Genomic DNA, 14048 nt, shown 5'->3' with positions numbered 1-14048 from the left:
AAAAAGATTTGCATCTAAACATAACATGTGGGCCTTGTTTGGAACTTGATTCGAACAAGCCAAGTGAAATTAGGAGACATCAGGAAGTTAAACATTACTGGGTATTTTTTAAGAAAAAGAAATTATTATTTTTAGTATGGTAATGGTGCAATTGTGTTAGGGGAAAAAAAAAAGACAGAGAGCTAGAGAGAAAAGAAAAGGAGCCCCTTAAAACAGCTCCCTTGGTGAGGCTCCTCCATCAGCTGAAGAATTCCCCATGGCCCAAGAAAGGGGTGTGAGTGGCCCCATGATGCATCCGCTCTGCACAGCTTTCTGGTATTTCGTTCTGGAAGAAGCAATGATGCGATGTCTAGTGGCTCCCTGTCTTCCGGGTGCTTCTCAAGAAAGATGCCTACGTCTCCTGGGCCTGTCCACAGCGCCACCTCAGTTGGGTCAAGCAAGGGTCAGACTGAACGCTTTACCTGTTGAGCCTGGGCTTGCTGCTGCTGCTGCTGCTGCTGCTGCTGCTGCTGGTAAAACGTGCCCGCGGGCTGCTGGGGAGGTGCCGGCTGCTGCTGGGGTGGTGGCTGCTGCTGTGGCGGCTGCTGTGGCTGCTGCGGCTGCTGCGGTTGCTGCTGCGGCTGCTGCTGCTGCTGCTGGGGCTGCTGCGGCTGCTGCTTGAGGAAGAGTTGCTGCTGGTGCTGGGGTGTGGCCTGGGCTGGAGTGGGCAGAGCCTGGGCTGGAGTGGGCTGTGCCTGCTGTGGGGTGGGTGGAGCCTGCGGCTGCTTGGGCTGAGGCTGTGGTAGAGGCTGGCTGGGTGGGGGCTGGGTTTTTGGTTGGGGAACACTGGCTAAAAGGCCAGGCTGATTGCTGGATCCTGTAATGAGAATAAACTCCATATAAGGGCTCCAAACTCTTCCAGACAAAAATGCTTTGCTTTCTCTTGCCAAAGAAATAGAGAGGGGGGTGATAAGCAGACAGATAATCCCAAGATCCATGTGCCTCCGTCTTTCCATCTTCGTGCTGAACTACGTGCTTAGTGTTTTTCAAAACAAGGTTCAGGGACAAGGTTCAGTGCTTGCCTCCTTTAGAAAGCCTTCCCTTATTCACCATACCATCTGTCAATTACTCCTTTAGTCACCACCCGAGTCCATATTCAACTGGCCTTTGATGCTACTGTATTCAAATACAATCTTTTCACTTAAAAGCTTCGGGACAAAAGCCTTCTTTGATATTTTACACGTAAGTTACACAAACCCAGTCTAGATGCCTGCCTATGAGTAGATGACCACCAAATTCACCAAAAGCAGCTTCCTGGTAGGGGAAGTGATGACTAAGGTCCGTTACTGGATAATTTAAGTCCTCTAAACTAAATCATCTCATTAGAACCAGAATACCAAAACACGGAGTGGAAACAGATACTCTAAGTAGACAGAGCATTAAAGAAACAACGCCTCTGTGTCAAAACAGAAGAGAGTCTTGTTTCTTTCAAGGCCAAGAGAAGAAAATGAAATAAACATGAAAGCATGGGATGAATGGACCAAGCCAGAAAATCGGGGCCAAGACTAGAAAAAATAGAGGTTTCACGCTTCAGTGGTCTTGGAGGTCCCCCGCAGAATCCAGTGAGAGGACTCCCCTTTTGCCAGCCACGTGCCATATAATTTCAATGTGCGCTCACCCCCTGTGCTCAAGGCAAACCATTATTCCTCATGTGCCTCTGGATTCCATTTCTGAAGCAAAAGTAGTCTTCCCGAGACTTCCGTTACGGACCGGGATAACCAAGAGGTGTACCAAATTTCAAACCGAGTTACTGACCTGCAGCCTGGGGTGGGGGCTGAACCGTGGCCCTCTTTCGAGGCGTCAGGGCTGGCTGGATAGGAAGGATCCCTGGGTTTGGCTGAGTCTGCCCAGCCTTAGGCCTCTGCCGGGGTGCAATTGAAGTCTCTGTTGTGGGAATGGGATCTGTCAGTCTAGAAAAGGAAGGGGGGGGGGGACACAGATTCACATTAACGTGGGGAGAGTGGGAGAGGAGCAGACAGAGCACTTGATGGACTGGCTTTCCCCTCCACACTCATCCAAACCTTCCAGATCGGCTTAATCGACATTTGTCAAAGGGTATTCCACAGGATGTTATGTATTACTCGATGTTACGAAACAAGGGCTGGTGGGAAAGAAGCTTAACACACTAATCAAAATACATCGAGCAGATTTCTTTCCAGCAGAACTTTTCATGGGTCCATGTGCATGGAGAACTTTGAAGAGAGCCCTATACCTGAACTTGGAATCCTTCAACCTAGTAATTCCTAGGATTTCCCAGAATATACTTTGGGGGATAATGGAAAGGGGTTTGAAACAGGTGTTTTTCAGATATAGAGGGAACTCAAACTTGGTTAGAACTAGTTATCAAAACGGTCTCTCTATAATTAAAAAAAGCATGTAAATGAGTGACTCCAATAAGGCAACTAGAAGGAATGAGTAAATAATTCAAGATAAAGGATTTGGGGACTATGACAGGGATCTATTTCCTCAATATACATGTATCTCTTCTTCCCAGGGGAAGAACTTTTAACTACTGTACACCTTAAATTTATTAATTTTTAATTTTTAACTATTTTTAGTTAAACTTTTAACGATTGGACACCTTAAATTTATACAATGTTATATACAAAATATATTCCAATTTAAAAATTTAGCTAGACTTCACCCAGAGTAAAAATCCCATTGTCCAGCCTCTCTTATAATCAGGTGTGGCTATGTGTCTAAGTTCTGGCCTTACATGGGAAAGCAAATTGTCACATGGCAGTTTCCAGAAGCCTTAAGAAACAGCTAGGGTATGCCATATGTCTCTCTTCTTTGGCTACTCCTTCATTTGTTGCTTGGAACAGGAAGTTACCGTTTTGGTCTGTGAGGTCATAGCTACAATCGTAGGGAAGGTAGAGTGATAAGCTTGAAGAAGCCTGGGTGGGGGGCAGAACTGCCAAACCAACCACGGACTACTTACCTCCAGTCTATCTTATATGAGCCACAGTCATTCTGAATGTCACAGCCAAATCTAATTCAAATTAACACAGGGAGGACTGCTGGGTGGTCTTATTCCTTGTGATAATGTAAAAATTCAGGGATAACTTCTGTTCATTTAGAGCAGTTCAGTCAGCTGGCTGCCATCTGACTCAGAACAGAGTAGTGGTCTTTTGAAAATACACACTGGGTTGTATAACTGAAGTTATGGCCAAAACAAATGAGCTTCATGACTATTCCCAAAATATGTCTGGTACAGTCTCCATGAAATGTAAGACAGGAAGCAAAGCAGCAGGTTCCATGTGCCTTCCCCATGACATATCTCCAAGGGATGTCCACTGGGGACCCTGAGGCTTTCCTTTGCAATCCTGATAGAGGGATGCTCTTGTGTGGGGTAGAGAACTTATAATATAAAAGCTATCATATTTGGGGAGGCTATAACCTGGGAAAGGAAGGTAGAAAAGACAACAGGACAAATGTTGGAGAAGAAAGGCATAAGAATAATACAGCCAACAGTGAGAAAGTCCAACAGACGTCTGTAGAAACCAAATGTTAATTAAGATCTCCACACTGGATGGATTTCTCTCTCTCTCTTTTTTTTAAAGATTTATTTATTTGAGAGAGAGAGAGAGTGAAAGAGAGCGCGAGGAAGGGCAGAGAGAGAGAATCTCAAGCAGACTCTGTGCTGAGTATGGAGCCCCACACAGGACTCGATCCCACGACCCTGAGATCATGACCTGAGCCGAAATCAAGAGTTGAACACTCAACCAACTGAGCCACCCAGGAGCCCCTGGATGGATTTGTCTTAAGGGTAACATCTTAGAGATAAAGGGATTTGGAGTCAGAGAAAACATATTTGAGCCTGCTTCCTGACTGTGTGATAATAGGTATACCATTTGACCTCTTCTTGCTTTGGATCCCTTCTGTAGGAGATGGAGAAAATAATACATCATGAAGCAGATGTGAATATCAAATGCATCAACGACTATGAAACCATTTTTATAAACTGCAGAGTGTTCAAAATGTTAGTCTGAATGGCCCTCAATATGCTCTGAAAAAATATCTTTAAGCAGGAGATCTGGCTCTAAGTTGTCCCATCTATGTGTTTGTGTGCAAATCATTCAATGCACAGAACAGAGTAAGGACCCAATATGGATGCTAGAATTCTGGGCTTTTTTTTACTAACCACATATTGATCAATTACCTTGGGCAACTTATAATTCCGAATCTGTTTCCTCATCTGTAAAATGAAAACAATAACGGTTCATAGATCTACTTCAAGGAAAATAAAGTCATCTTATTTATACAAAGAGCCTTGTACGGTATCTGCTATACACGATGCCTTAATGAAGAGTGGTTAATTTAAAAACAGAGTCAGAAAGAAAAACTTAACCTCTTGGGACTGGGGAGCAAATATGGTAATGCAAATGAAATCAATGTAAGTTACAGATAGGACACCTTAGGCCCAAATCTCTGGGCTGTAAGGCCTGTGTATTCTTGAGCATTCTGGATCCATACAAACTAACAGTTTCACAGTCACTAATGTTCACATGTGCCTTATGATACAGGTATGCTTTTCTTCGTTTGACACAACACAGCACCACTCAGAGCAGTACCGGTCATTGTCATTGTTATAAATGTGGGCCTTTGTGGGGCTGGATCCTTGCTTAGCCTCAGTACCTTCCATATTTGGGTCTAGAGCAATATGGGCATAAACCCGAATACTCAGCTAATGAGCTCAGCCCCAAAAGCAATTTCCAGAGGTGAGCACGGCCAACTTCAGTAAGGAACAGACTACAAAGTAACATTGTTATTGATTATTGAAAATTATTATTGAAAATAACAGTTATTAATATTGTTTGCTGAATTTGTGAAAAATAAGTCTTAACTTTTGGAGCCACATCAGTGTTTACATTTATTCCATAAACATTTAAGAATGTTTTAAAATGTATAAAATTTAAAATGTACAAAACATAAAATGTGTAAAATTATTTTACCGTTCTATTAAAATTCACATATTCCCATCTAGGGTACAGTGTTGATAGTCTGTGACTCACGTTTCCTTGCCATAGGAACATGGCAGAAAAAAGAGGTAAACACATCTCTTCGACTACCCTTGGAATCTGCCATTTGGAAGCACTGAGGCCAAGAGGCCGTGCCCCGCAGACCTGCGGCTTGAAAGGGGTCCAAAAACTATGTGCCCCCAGCTGCTGTGCTACTGAAATCCACTGCCATGCTCGCTCTGAGGCTATGCTTCCCACGGGCTGCTCCAAGCCTTTGACCCCAGACACAGGGGGATTAAAGTAGGCCTGTTCCTGGGACACAGGGGCTCCTCTGATGGCTGCCTTTGGCTTGAGGATTCCCTGACACCTTTGGTGAACCTTCCTTAAACTGTCTGGTAGTCTCTAGGTCACTTCTACCTACCTTCCTTCCTCTCTCTGAGTCAGACTTATATCTCCTGATGGTTCTTCCGGCCTTCCCTGGCTGCCTCCCTGTTTTCCCTCCTGGTCAAATAAAATCCTAGCTTCTTCAGTCCTCTCTTGGTACCTGCTTCTTGGAAGACCCCATGTTACCCGAAACGTGATTAGCTAAGATCCACAAGCTCTTTTGCTGTTCCATGCCTTGACCGGCACTCTTTTGAGGTGGTCAGGGCCACAGAAAGTAAGGAGGAAAGGGGGGTGAAGGACTAAGTGGAGAACCAGGCTACATGAAGGCCAGGACCTCTGTTTAGGATGTTCTTTTTGGCAATATTTTAAGTCAGCTGTTGCTTCCTCTCTGAATGCTCCTGTGCTTGTCCCCAAGCAAAAGAAAGAGCTGTGGAGTTCTTGATTCTCTTTCAAATGTAGATGGTTGCATTTCCTTATATTCCTCCTTGCACTCCCAGGAAGAGACAGAGCTCCCTCTCCAGCTCTGCGCAGCCTCTGGCCACGGGAGAAAACCGATCACCAGGCGCCTTCCCCTGCCACTGTGGCCACTGGCACGGGACCTGTGCACACTCGGGCGGTTCTTACCTGGCCTTTGGCTGGGTCTTTTTTGCAGCTGCCTCACTGGCTTTCACTGGCTCAGGAAGCTTTGCAGGAATGGGAGAGTTCTATAGAATTGAAAGGAAACCACAAAAGGACATTGCAGATTTCTTTGTAAATGAATACCAGCATAACTAGGCCAACAGAAATACGTGTCCGGGATTTTCCGGCATGGCTTCCAGGCCCCGATGTCTAGTAGAGGGAAGTGAAGTCAACCAAGGGTAGATCCCGCCAGTCTCAGCCCCCTTCAGGGAGGCACCATATCAGAGAAGAGGACAGAGCAGCCTGAGTCAGGTGCGCTCCTCCTCCGACGCTCCCAACCTTCTGGACCCTTCGTTTCCTACCACACAGCCTGGAGATGGTGTTGAGAACGGAATGGGAAAGAGATGCCTGTAACCTGATAGTTGTATCAGTAAATAGTAAACCCACACTATTTAAGCTATGAGCTAGACCTTACAGAAGTCAGTGCTGACTAGCAGCATGTCCAGCTGGGATTCATTCCGTCTTCTGTCTTGAACGCTGGGAGAAAACCAGAGCCACGAACCATTTGAAATGGTTGCGGCACTGGGACTGTCCCAGTGCATGAGGCACCCGTTGACCCACAAGGCCAGCAGAACTCCTACTCCCTGGATTGTGCACCGGCCACCTGATACAGGGTCCAACTCTGGAGGGAGCACTCCCGTCCCCAACCACAAGACAACGGCTTAGCACTGCTGAGTGAGTACCAAATGGCTTGAGACTCGTGAAGCTGACTTTTAAAAAACCAGTTACCAATCTGAATGCTTCTAATTATACTTCAGGTTATTTAACTTAATGAATGGGAAAGTGGGGCAGCAAAAGAAAAAAAAAGTAATGTTAGGCTCTGTACAGGATTCCTCATTTTAATCTGGAAAGCTGACAAATGGAATACTAGTCATAGTGAATGGTTAGGCTTTTAGGAGGGACCTTCCATTTCCTTCATGTTTCTAGGTGGGGAGAATTTCTGCTAGGATATCTGTCTTAGCTTCTCTTCCTCTCTCCAAGCATTCCTCTCCCAAGGGTGAAGCGTAACTTATTTGATAGGACTGGGAGAACAAAGTGAGCTCACCTGGCTCACCTGTGCCCTTCCTCCTTTGAGAGGCTGTCCCTACAAAATCAGGCGCTCCCTGCTCCGTCATGTGGATCTAATGTTGGGGAGCCTGACTGGTCAAGCTACGTTCTCTGATTCAATCTTTTTTTTTTTTTTTTTTTAATTTATTTGACACAACAGAGATCACAAGTAGGTAGAGAGGCAGGCAGAGAAGGTAGGCAGGCTCCCTGCTGAGCAGAACGCCTAATGCGGGGCTCAATCCCAGGACCCTGGGGTCATTACCTGAGCCGAAGGCAGAGGCTAAACCCACTGAGCCACCCAGGCGCCCCCTCTGATTCAATCTTATTAGTAATACAGTCAACACTCTGAGTTCCATCTGAATGATTCCCATATCTGATTCCAAAAGTGGGAGTCAAAGAGGAGTGTTATTTATTAGTACCTTTAAGCTCCAACAGTGAAATCACGATTGATGTTCACGATTGGGAAAGTTCACGATTGGGAAAACTGGGAAGACAATTTCAGATTAGAACTTACCTATTATGACATGCATTAGTAAAATATTTAAGGGAGCTGGATCACACAGAAAAAATATGCTAAGACTGTAAAAAGGAGGTTTGTAAGCATTGTACTCTGAAAACTGTTGAGTGCAGAGCTTAGGATTACTAAATGTAGAAAACACTCCTATGGCCTGATGTGTATGAGGAGGGTAGCAGGAAAGGAGGGTGAGTTATAGATGGTGGAGAATAGAAGCAGAATCAAGAAAGCTCTGCTGCAGGAAAGGAGAAAAGGGTCAAGGGGCTTATGTTCCAGTAGATATGGGAGCAAATTCAGAGGCCCGCCTCAGGAAAACAGCCTGCCTTACCACTGCTAAGGAAACACAACAGGCACATAGCTCATAGTGAAATGTGGAAATTAACAGGACAGTAGGTTGGTCAATCTTCACCCAAAGTACTCAACTCAATCCCTAGGGATTTTTTTTTTTTTTTTTTTTTTTTTTTTGGTGTAACTGCCTTAGTTTAATCATCAAATTCTATGGGAAGACTGGATTCTCTTTATAGTAGATTTTCTTTTCATAGTTAGCTATTTTTTTCATAGTTAACTATTTTTCATAGTTAGCTTTGCTTGCATGTCCCCTACCACATAAAACAAGGGACATCTATATTCATTAAAAGCTGGTTTACGATCCAGGAATTTTAAATGACAATTTGATAATATTTATTTCCCCCTAAAAAGCACCTTTCACATACCTGTACATTAGGAATTGGGCATTCTTTCTTGAGTAGTTTAAATGAGAAGTAGGACACCTGGTAAATATCCGGCCTTTTATCAGGGTCTGGTTCCAACATATACCCTAAGACAAACATATGTGAACATATTTAATAATACCCTAATACTTATTACATTAGCTAGGAAACATAATTTCTCTGTTATCAATTTTTTTTTCATTTTTATTTCTCTTAAAAGTCAAACAGTGTAATTAGCTCTTTTCCTCCCCTCTCAGAAATCGAAGTTCTAACTTCCCTAAAACTTTTAATATGTACAAGAAAGTAACAAAGTTTCTGAACTGAAACAAAGATACTTGAAGTTCACATTCTGTGGCTTGGACAACAGAGACTCAAGCAAGCTCTCATTATTAAAGTTACCACCTTCATATTCTGGTACCTACGAAGTTATGAGCTTCTGGCTTCCTTATCTTGCTAAACAAATGATTATCTTTGATATTTATAATCAAAACTTTTTTTTCACTTTCTTTCTTTTTTTCTTTCTTTCTTTCTTTTTTTTTAGTAATCTCTACCCCCAACATGGAGCTAGAACTCGTGACCCTGAGGATCAAGAGGCACATGTCCACCAACTGAGCCATCCAAACACCCCTCAAAACTCAAATTTAAAAAAACGGACTTATTACTCCTTTGTTGGAGATATTAGCTGGTTTCCATTCTAAAAGAAATTACAAAATGATAAATATATCTCTACTTTTACATATTCTATAGAACATTTGTTTATTCGCAGATCCTTTAAGCTTCCGCCCTTTCTGAAGCTGGAAAAATCCCCAGGAAAAACATCTTTGTGAAGACACACAAACATATACAAGCATACATACAAACAACAGTGCAAGGCCTTACTGTTGAAGGAACCAAATGAATGGTCTGAAACACTAAGGCTGAAGAGGCTGCAGTCTTGTGAAGGCCTAGCAGAAGAAGCAGGGTTTGGGGGCGCCTGGGTGGCAAAGCTGGTTGAGACTTCAACTCTTGATTTTGCCTCAGGTCATGATTTTAGGGCTGTGAGACTGAGCCCCGTGTCCAGCTCCTGGCTCAGCCGGGGCTCCGCTTGAGATTCTCTCTTCGTTTCCCTCTGCCCAACCCTACCCCCCAGCTCGTGTACTTTCTCTCTCTCTCTCAAATAAAGTGATTTAAAAAAAAAAAAAAAAGAAAGAAAGAAAGAAAAAGCAGTATTTGGGCTTGAAGGCGGGAAAGAATTTAGTCGGTCAGGGGAGAGAGGGAAAAAAGATATTCTTGGTGAAGGAATAGTCTGGGCAAAAATGCACTTGGGTGAAAGGCAAGGGAAGGCCCTGTTGTGAGGAAATGCAGGTGCCAGAGGGACAGAGAGAAATTTCCTTGTCAGAGAACACAGGGAAATAAGGCTGGGTGGGTGGGGTGGAACCAGAGTATGAAGGGTCTTAAATGCCATGCTAAGAATGTGGGCCCTCCTGTGGGACCACGGGCGAACAAGGAAGTTTACTATGGGGACCTGCAAGGGGGGCGCTGTGTAAGACTGATCTCATGGTGAGGCGGCGCTGGACTGACTGACTGAGTGGAGAGGCTAGTGGCCACCCCACCCCTACACGCACACGCTGGCCCCGTGTGTATATACTGTGGTGAGTGATGAGAATAGAGAATGTGATGGCGATAGGAGAGACTCCCAAGAATGAGCACTGCTTAGAAAACGCCTGACTGTACTCTCTTGCCAGTCAAGTCCAAAGAAAACCTAAAGTTTCCATTATCCTAGCTTGAATGGTGACACCACTGATAGAAACTGAAAAAAGAGGGGAATTATGTATCGGGAGTAATTGGGCAAGGACAATAAATTTAATTTTAGACCTGTGACTTTAGGGTGACTGTGGAAACTTCCAGCAGTTTGTAAAGAAATAGGTCAGAGTTTGGGAAAGATGTGATACAGACACTCATGAAGAGTTATTTTTCCTAATATGAATGGCTGTACAAATGTTAAGAAATGTAGTCCCCCCAAATCCTACCATTCTAGCACCAGATCTGGCTATTTCCTATATATCGTTCCAATCTCACTTAGGTAGCTACAGTTCTAGAATAGATATACAGTAGTCCCTCCTTATCTGGGGTGGGGGAGGGGAGAGGGACAAGTTCCGAGACCCCCAGTAGGAGCCTGAAACCGCAGATAGTACGGACTCCGAGAGATACTGTTTTCTCCTGTACATACATACGTATGATAAAGCTCAACTTACAAATTAGGTACAGTATGAGACCAACTAACAATAATAATAAAATAAAGTAATTATAACTATATGCTACAATAAAAGTTAGGGGAATGTGCTCTCTCCCTCTCTCTCAAAACATCTCATCACACTGTACTCACCCTTCTTGTGATGACGTGAAAGCATAAATGCCTGTGTGATGAGATGTCGTGAGGGAATGACACAGGCATGGTGACATAAGGTTAGGCCACTACTGACCCAACTATACATCAGAAGTAGGATCGTCTGCTTCCCAGTGCGGTCAGCGGTGGGTAGCTAAAACCGCAGAAAGCAAATCCGCGGATAAGGAGGGACTACTCTCCTGCTTTACCTCTGAAAACCATCCAACAACCATTAAATGCCACACACTGTCTCTTTAAATCACCCCCCAAAACACACTTTTTGTTTCAGAAACAGAAGAAGAGGATTGATGAAGTTGCCCAGTGGAATGGGTAGTTGTCTAACAGCTCTAACTACGTTACCCTGGGTAAGTTACCTATACTTTCTCAGCTTTGGCTTCTTTGTTTGTATAATGGGGATAATTACATTTACTATATGAGATTTTAAGAATTAAATAAGGAACGAGGAGGCCCTTAACAACTGTCAGATGCTCTACCCATATCTCCTTCTATTTTTTTCAATGCAACCCCACCCGGGACCCAAACGGGGACCCAAACCATCCCAGGACTTATAACCCATCATGGTTAAAATTTAGATGCTAAATCCCCTGACCAATGTGAAACGATGATAAACTATCTCTGCTTCACATTTAAGTACAAGGGCTTGTGCAAAGATTACTCGTTCTACCATCTGGTTAATGAACTGGCACATATGCTCTCTAGGATGATGCAGAAGAGTGGGGCGCCTAAAAATCACTTTAAACCAAGCACCGAGTTTAAATGCTTGTTATCAAAATCCAGTGATTAACCTAAAGAGAGAAAAAAAAAATCTTGTTCCACAGAGTTATACAGTCTTAATTATGTATTCACTCCAGCCAACGCATGGCAATCATTTCAATTAGAGTTGCTTCCAGTTTTGCAAGGATGAATTTCTTATCACTTGATAGGAGTCAGCTGGACTCTTTCATACCGACTGCAAGAGAACAGAGCAGTTCTGTGCCGCTCTGAGCACAGTTGGTATTTCTGCTCAAGTGCAAAAGAGCTTAGATTTCTGGTAAAAAGATCTAAGACTCTAATTAACACTGTTTTATGTCATCTTTGAGTGACCAACCATTACCGGATGACTTATCTTTGCATCCAACCCATCACTCCTGCGATCCAGTCCCTCTGTCCCCCAGTTCATTCCTGGAGATTGGAGGTAAACACATGAAATGAGAAATTTGAAATACTTACTAATTAGGCAGTGCATGTCTTGGGAATATCGAGAGTTATCAGGAATTGTGAAGTTTCCATCACAAATTGCCACCTGACTCTCTCCAAATGGCAAAGTGAAGTAGCATAATTTATACAACAAACATCCGAGAGCCTAAAAAAATAAAGCAGATTTCTACAAGTGGTTTATTTACCATAACTGCCGATGGGTCTACTGAGAGATACTGGCCTTGTCCACATTTACAAGCAGATACAAACACTCTGTACTATTAACCTATCAGAAACTTGAATTTAGAACTCAACACCACTATTCAGCTGCCGACGTACATTATTTTGATCATCATTACCAAACTGTGTTCCAATAAGGAACAAGCATTTCAGCTATTTTGCTCTTAAGAATTAGTAATGCATATATGAAAACCACCTAAATAAAGGGCAGGTCACCTGAATAATTTTCACAGAACTCTAAAGTCATTTCCTTTGACATCCTTCACGAGGCAGTGGCTGGTCACCTGGAGTGAAGAATAACCCTGAGGGTTTGGTAGACAGTGACATGGTACAGTGGCCCTCTCGCTATGGCACTGTCTGCATTAAACTTGGGGGTTTATGGTCAAGACTGCTGGTATCTGAGGTGCAGATAGGTTAGTTGACACCTACCCAAATGTCTGCCTTTGTAGTGATGATTTTGCCACTGTAGAGGTTGACCATTTCTGGTGCTCGATAGGACAGCGTTGTGTATCTACAATCAAGAGATTAGTTTTTTGTTAATATGTCAATGCTATAATTAAAAACCAGGGGTAGCAGAAATAACTTTTTTTTTTCCATTTTAAGTATTTTTTTCCATTTTATTTTATTTCTCTTCAGTGTTCCAACATTCATTGTTTATGCACCACACCCAGAAATAACTTTTTAAAAACATATACATTAAATTTAAAAAGTCTAGTTCCCTGGGAGCAATCCGCAGAAGAGAGCATGAAATACCAGTGCAGATAAAATGAAAAGCTGTCCTTGGTCTATCCCCATGGCCCTCTAGAAGCAGTCCTTCTATCTGAGAGCATGAGGAGACCCAGACACTGAGGCACGTCAATAAACACTAAAAGCAACTCTTCTTGGGTCCTCCAATGATAAAATATCCTGCAAATCCTTGTTGTCTGATAGTGTATTTACACTGTATTCTCTGATTTGTTTTTAAAAACAGCAATTCCCCTAGATTTGGCTCAACTCAGACATATCATACAGGCTGAGACACTGGAGAAGGGCAGAACAGGGCGGAAGGTGGCTGGTCTCTGCTGCTAGAAGAGGGATGAAGCAACAGTCCTCCTCTTATCTCCGGCTCAAGTAAAGACAGTATAAGCTCAGCTTCAAAGCGAGTGTCTTGATGTTACCAAGCACATGACTACGCTGCTCAAGTCTCCAAAGTCCAGAGGGCACCATGGTTCAGCTGTCCACCAGCACCATGGACCAAAGTCTTCCTGCCCCAGCTTGGCTGCTGGGGAAGAAGCAGGAAAGGAGACTGAGGATCAGGACAGAGGTAGGTGGACGAGACTGCTGGTTTATTATTGGTATTAGTGGGTATTGTTGCCTGTGAAAAACCTAATACTCTGGACAAGAAGGGGAAGATGGTTCAGGTTCTTACTGGAGCCAGAAATCTAAAGATGCTTTTTCTCATCCAACTCAGTGATTCGGTATCTGTAGAGACTTCATAGCCCTACTTACCATTAACTCCACCAGACTGGTGGGCTCCTTATGAGCAAGAAGGAGTACACAGCAATGCAGGCTTCAGTGGAAAGCATATCCAACTGACTGATAATGTCCCAGCTGTTGTGATTCCACTTGAAAACATCACAGTCCTTCTACAGTTTGTGTACCATGCAGCTTTTTAAGGACTATGTGACAGAAGTCAAAATATGTATATACAGTGATCACTGGGCCACTGATAAAGTACTGTATGATTCCTTCATTTTACTCTACTGATAAATGCTTATGGATCCCTTCCTCATTCTCCACTTATAATCAAACACCCCAACTGCCAACATGATGCCCTGAGACAAGGGGCACCATGACCAGCACCATGGTCTTCCCACCCTGACCTTTTCATAAGCTCAAAGTACAGGTGCAGATCTGGTCATGGACAAAACTCC

General features: G+C 43.5%; 1 protein-coding gene across 13 annotated transcripts in view; it reads right to left on the bottom strand.

The window, feature by feature from the left end:
- Positions 1-14048, bottom strand: part of AAK1 (AP2 associated kinase 1) — a 166550-nt gene that overhangs the window by 44924 nt on the left and 107578 nt on the right. For all 13 annotated transcript variants that reach the window (XM_032873728.1, XM_032873727.1, XM_032873732.1 and 10 more), the window contains exons 7-12: positions 12565-12646; positions 11929-12061; positions 8337-8440; positions 6009-6088; positions 1795-1949; positions 462-856 (exon numbers count right to left, since the gene is read on the bottom strand). In XM_032873728.1, the coding sequence (XP_032729619.1) occupies positions 462-856; positions 1795-1949; positions 6009-6088; positions 8337-8440; positions 11929-12061; positions 12565-12646 (949 nt within the window). The remainder of the gene's footprint in view (positions 1-461; positions 857-1794; positions 1950-6008; positions 6089-8336; positions 8441-11928; positions 12062-12564; positions 12647-14048) is intronic.

The sequence above is a fragment of the Lontra canadensis genome, unplaced genomic scaffold (genome assembly GCF_010015895.1).
Source record: "Lontra canadensis isolate GAN:19392208 unplaced genomic scaffold, GSC_riverotter_1.0 scaffold50, whole genome shotgun sequence".
NCBI lineage: Eukaryota > Metazoa > Chordata > Mammalia > Carnivora > Mustelidae > Lontra > Lontra canadensis.
The sequence above is the reverse complement of the archived record's forward strand: the minus strand, read 5'-3'. Positions and strand labels throughout refer to the sequence as shown.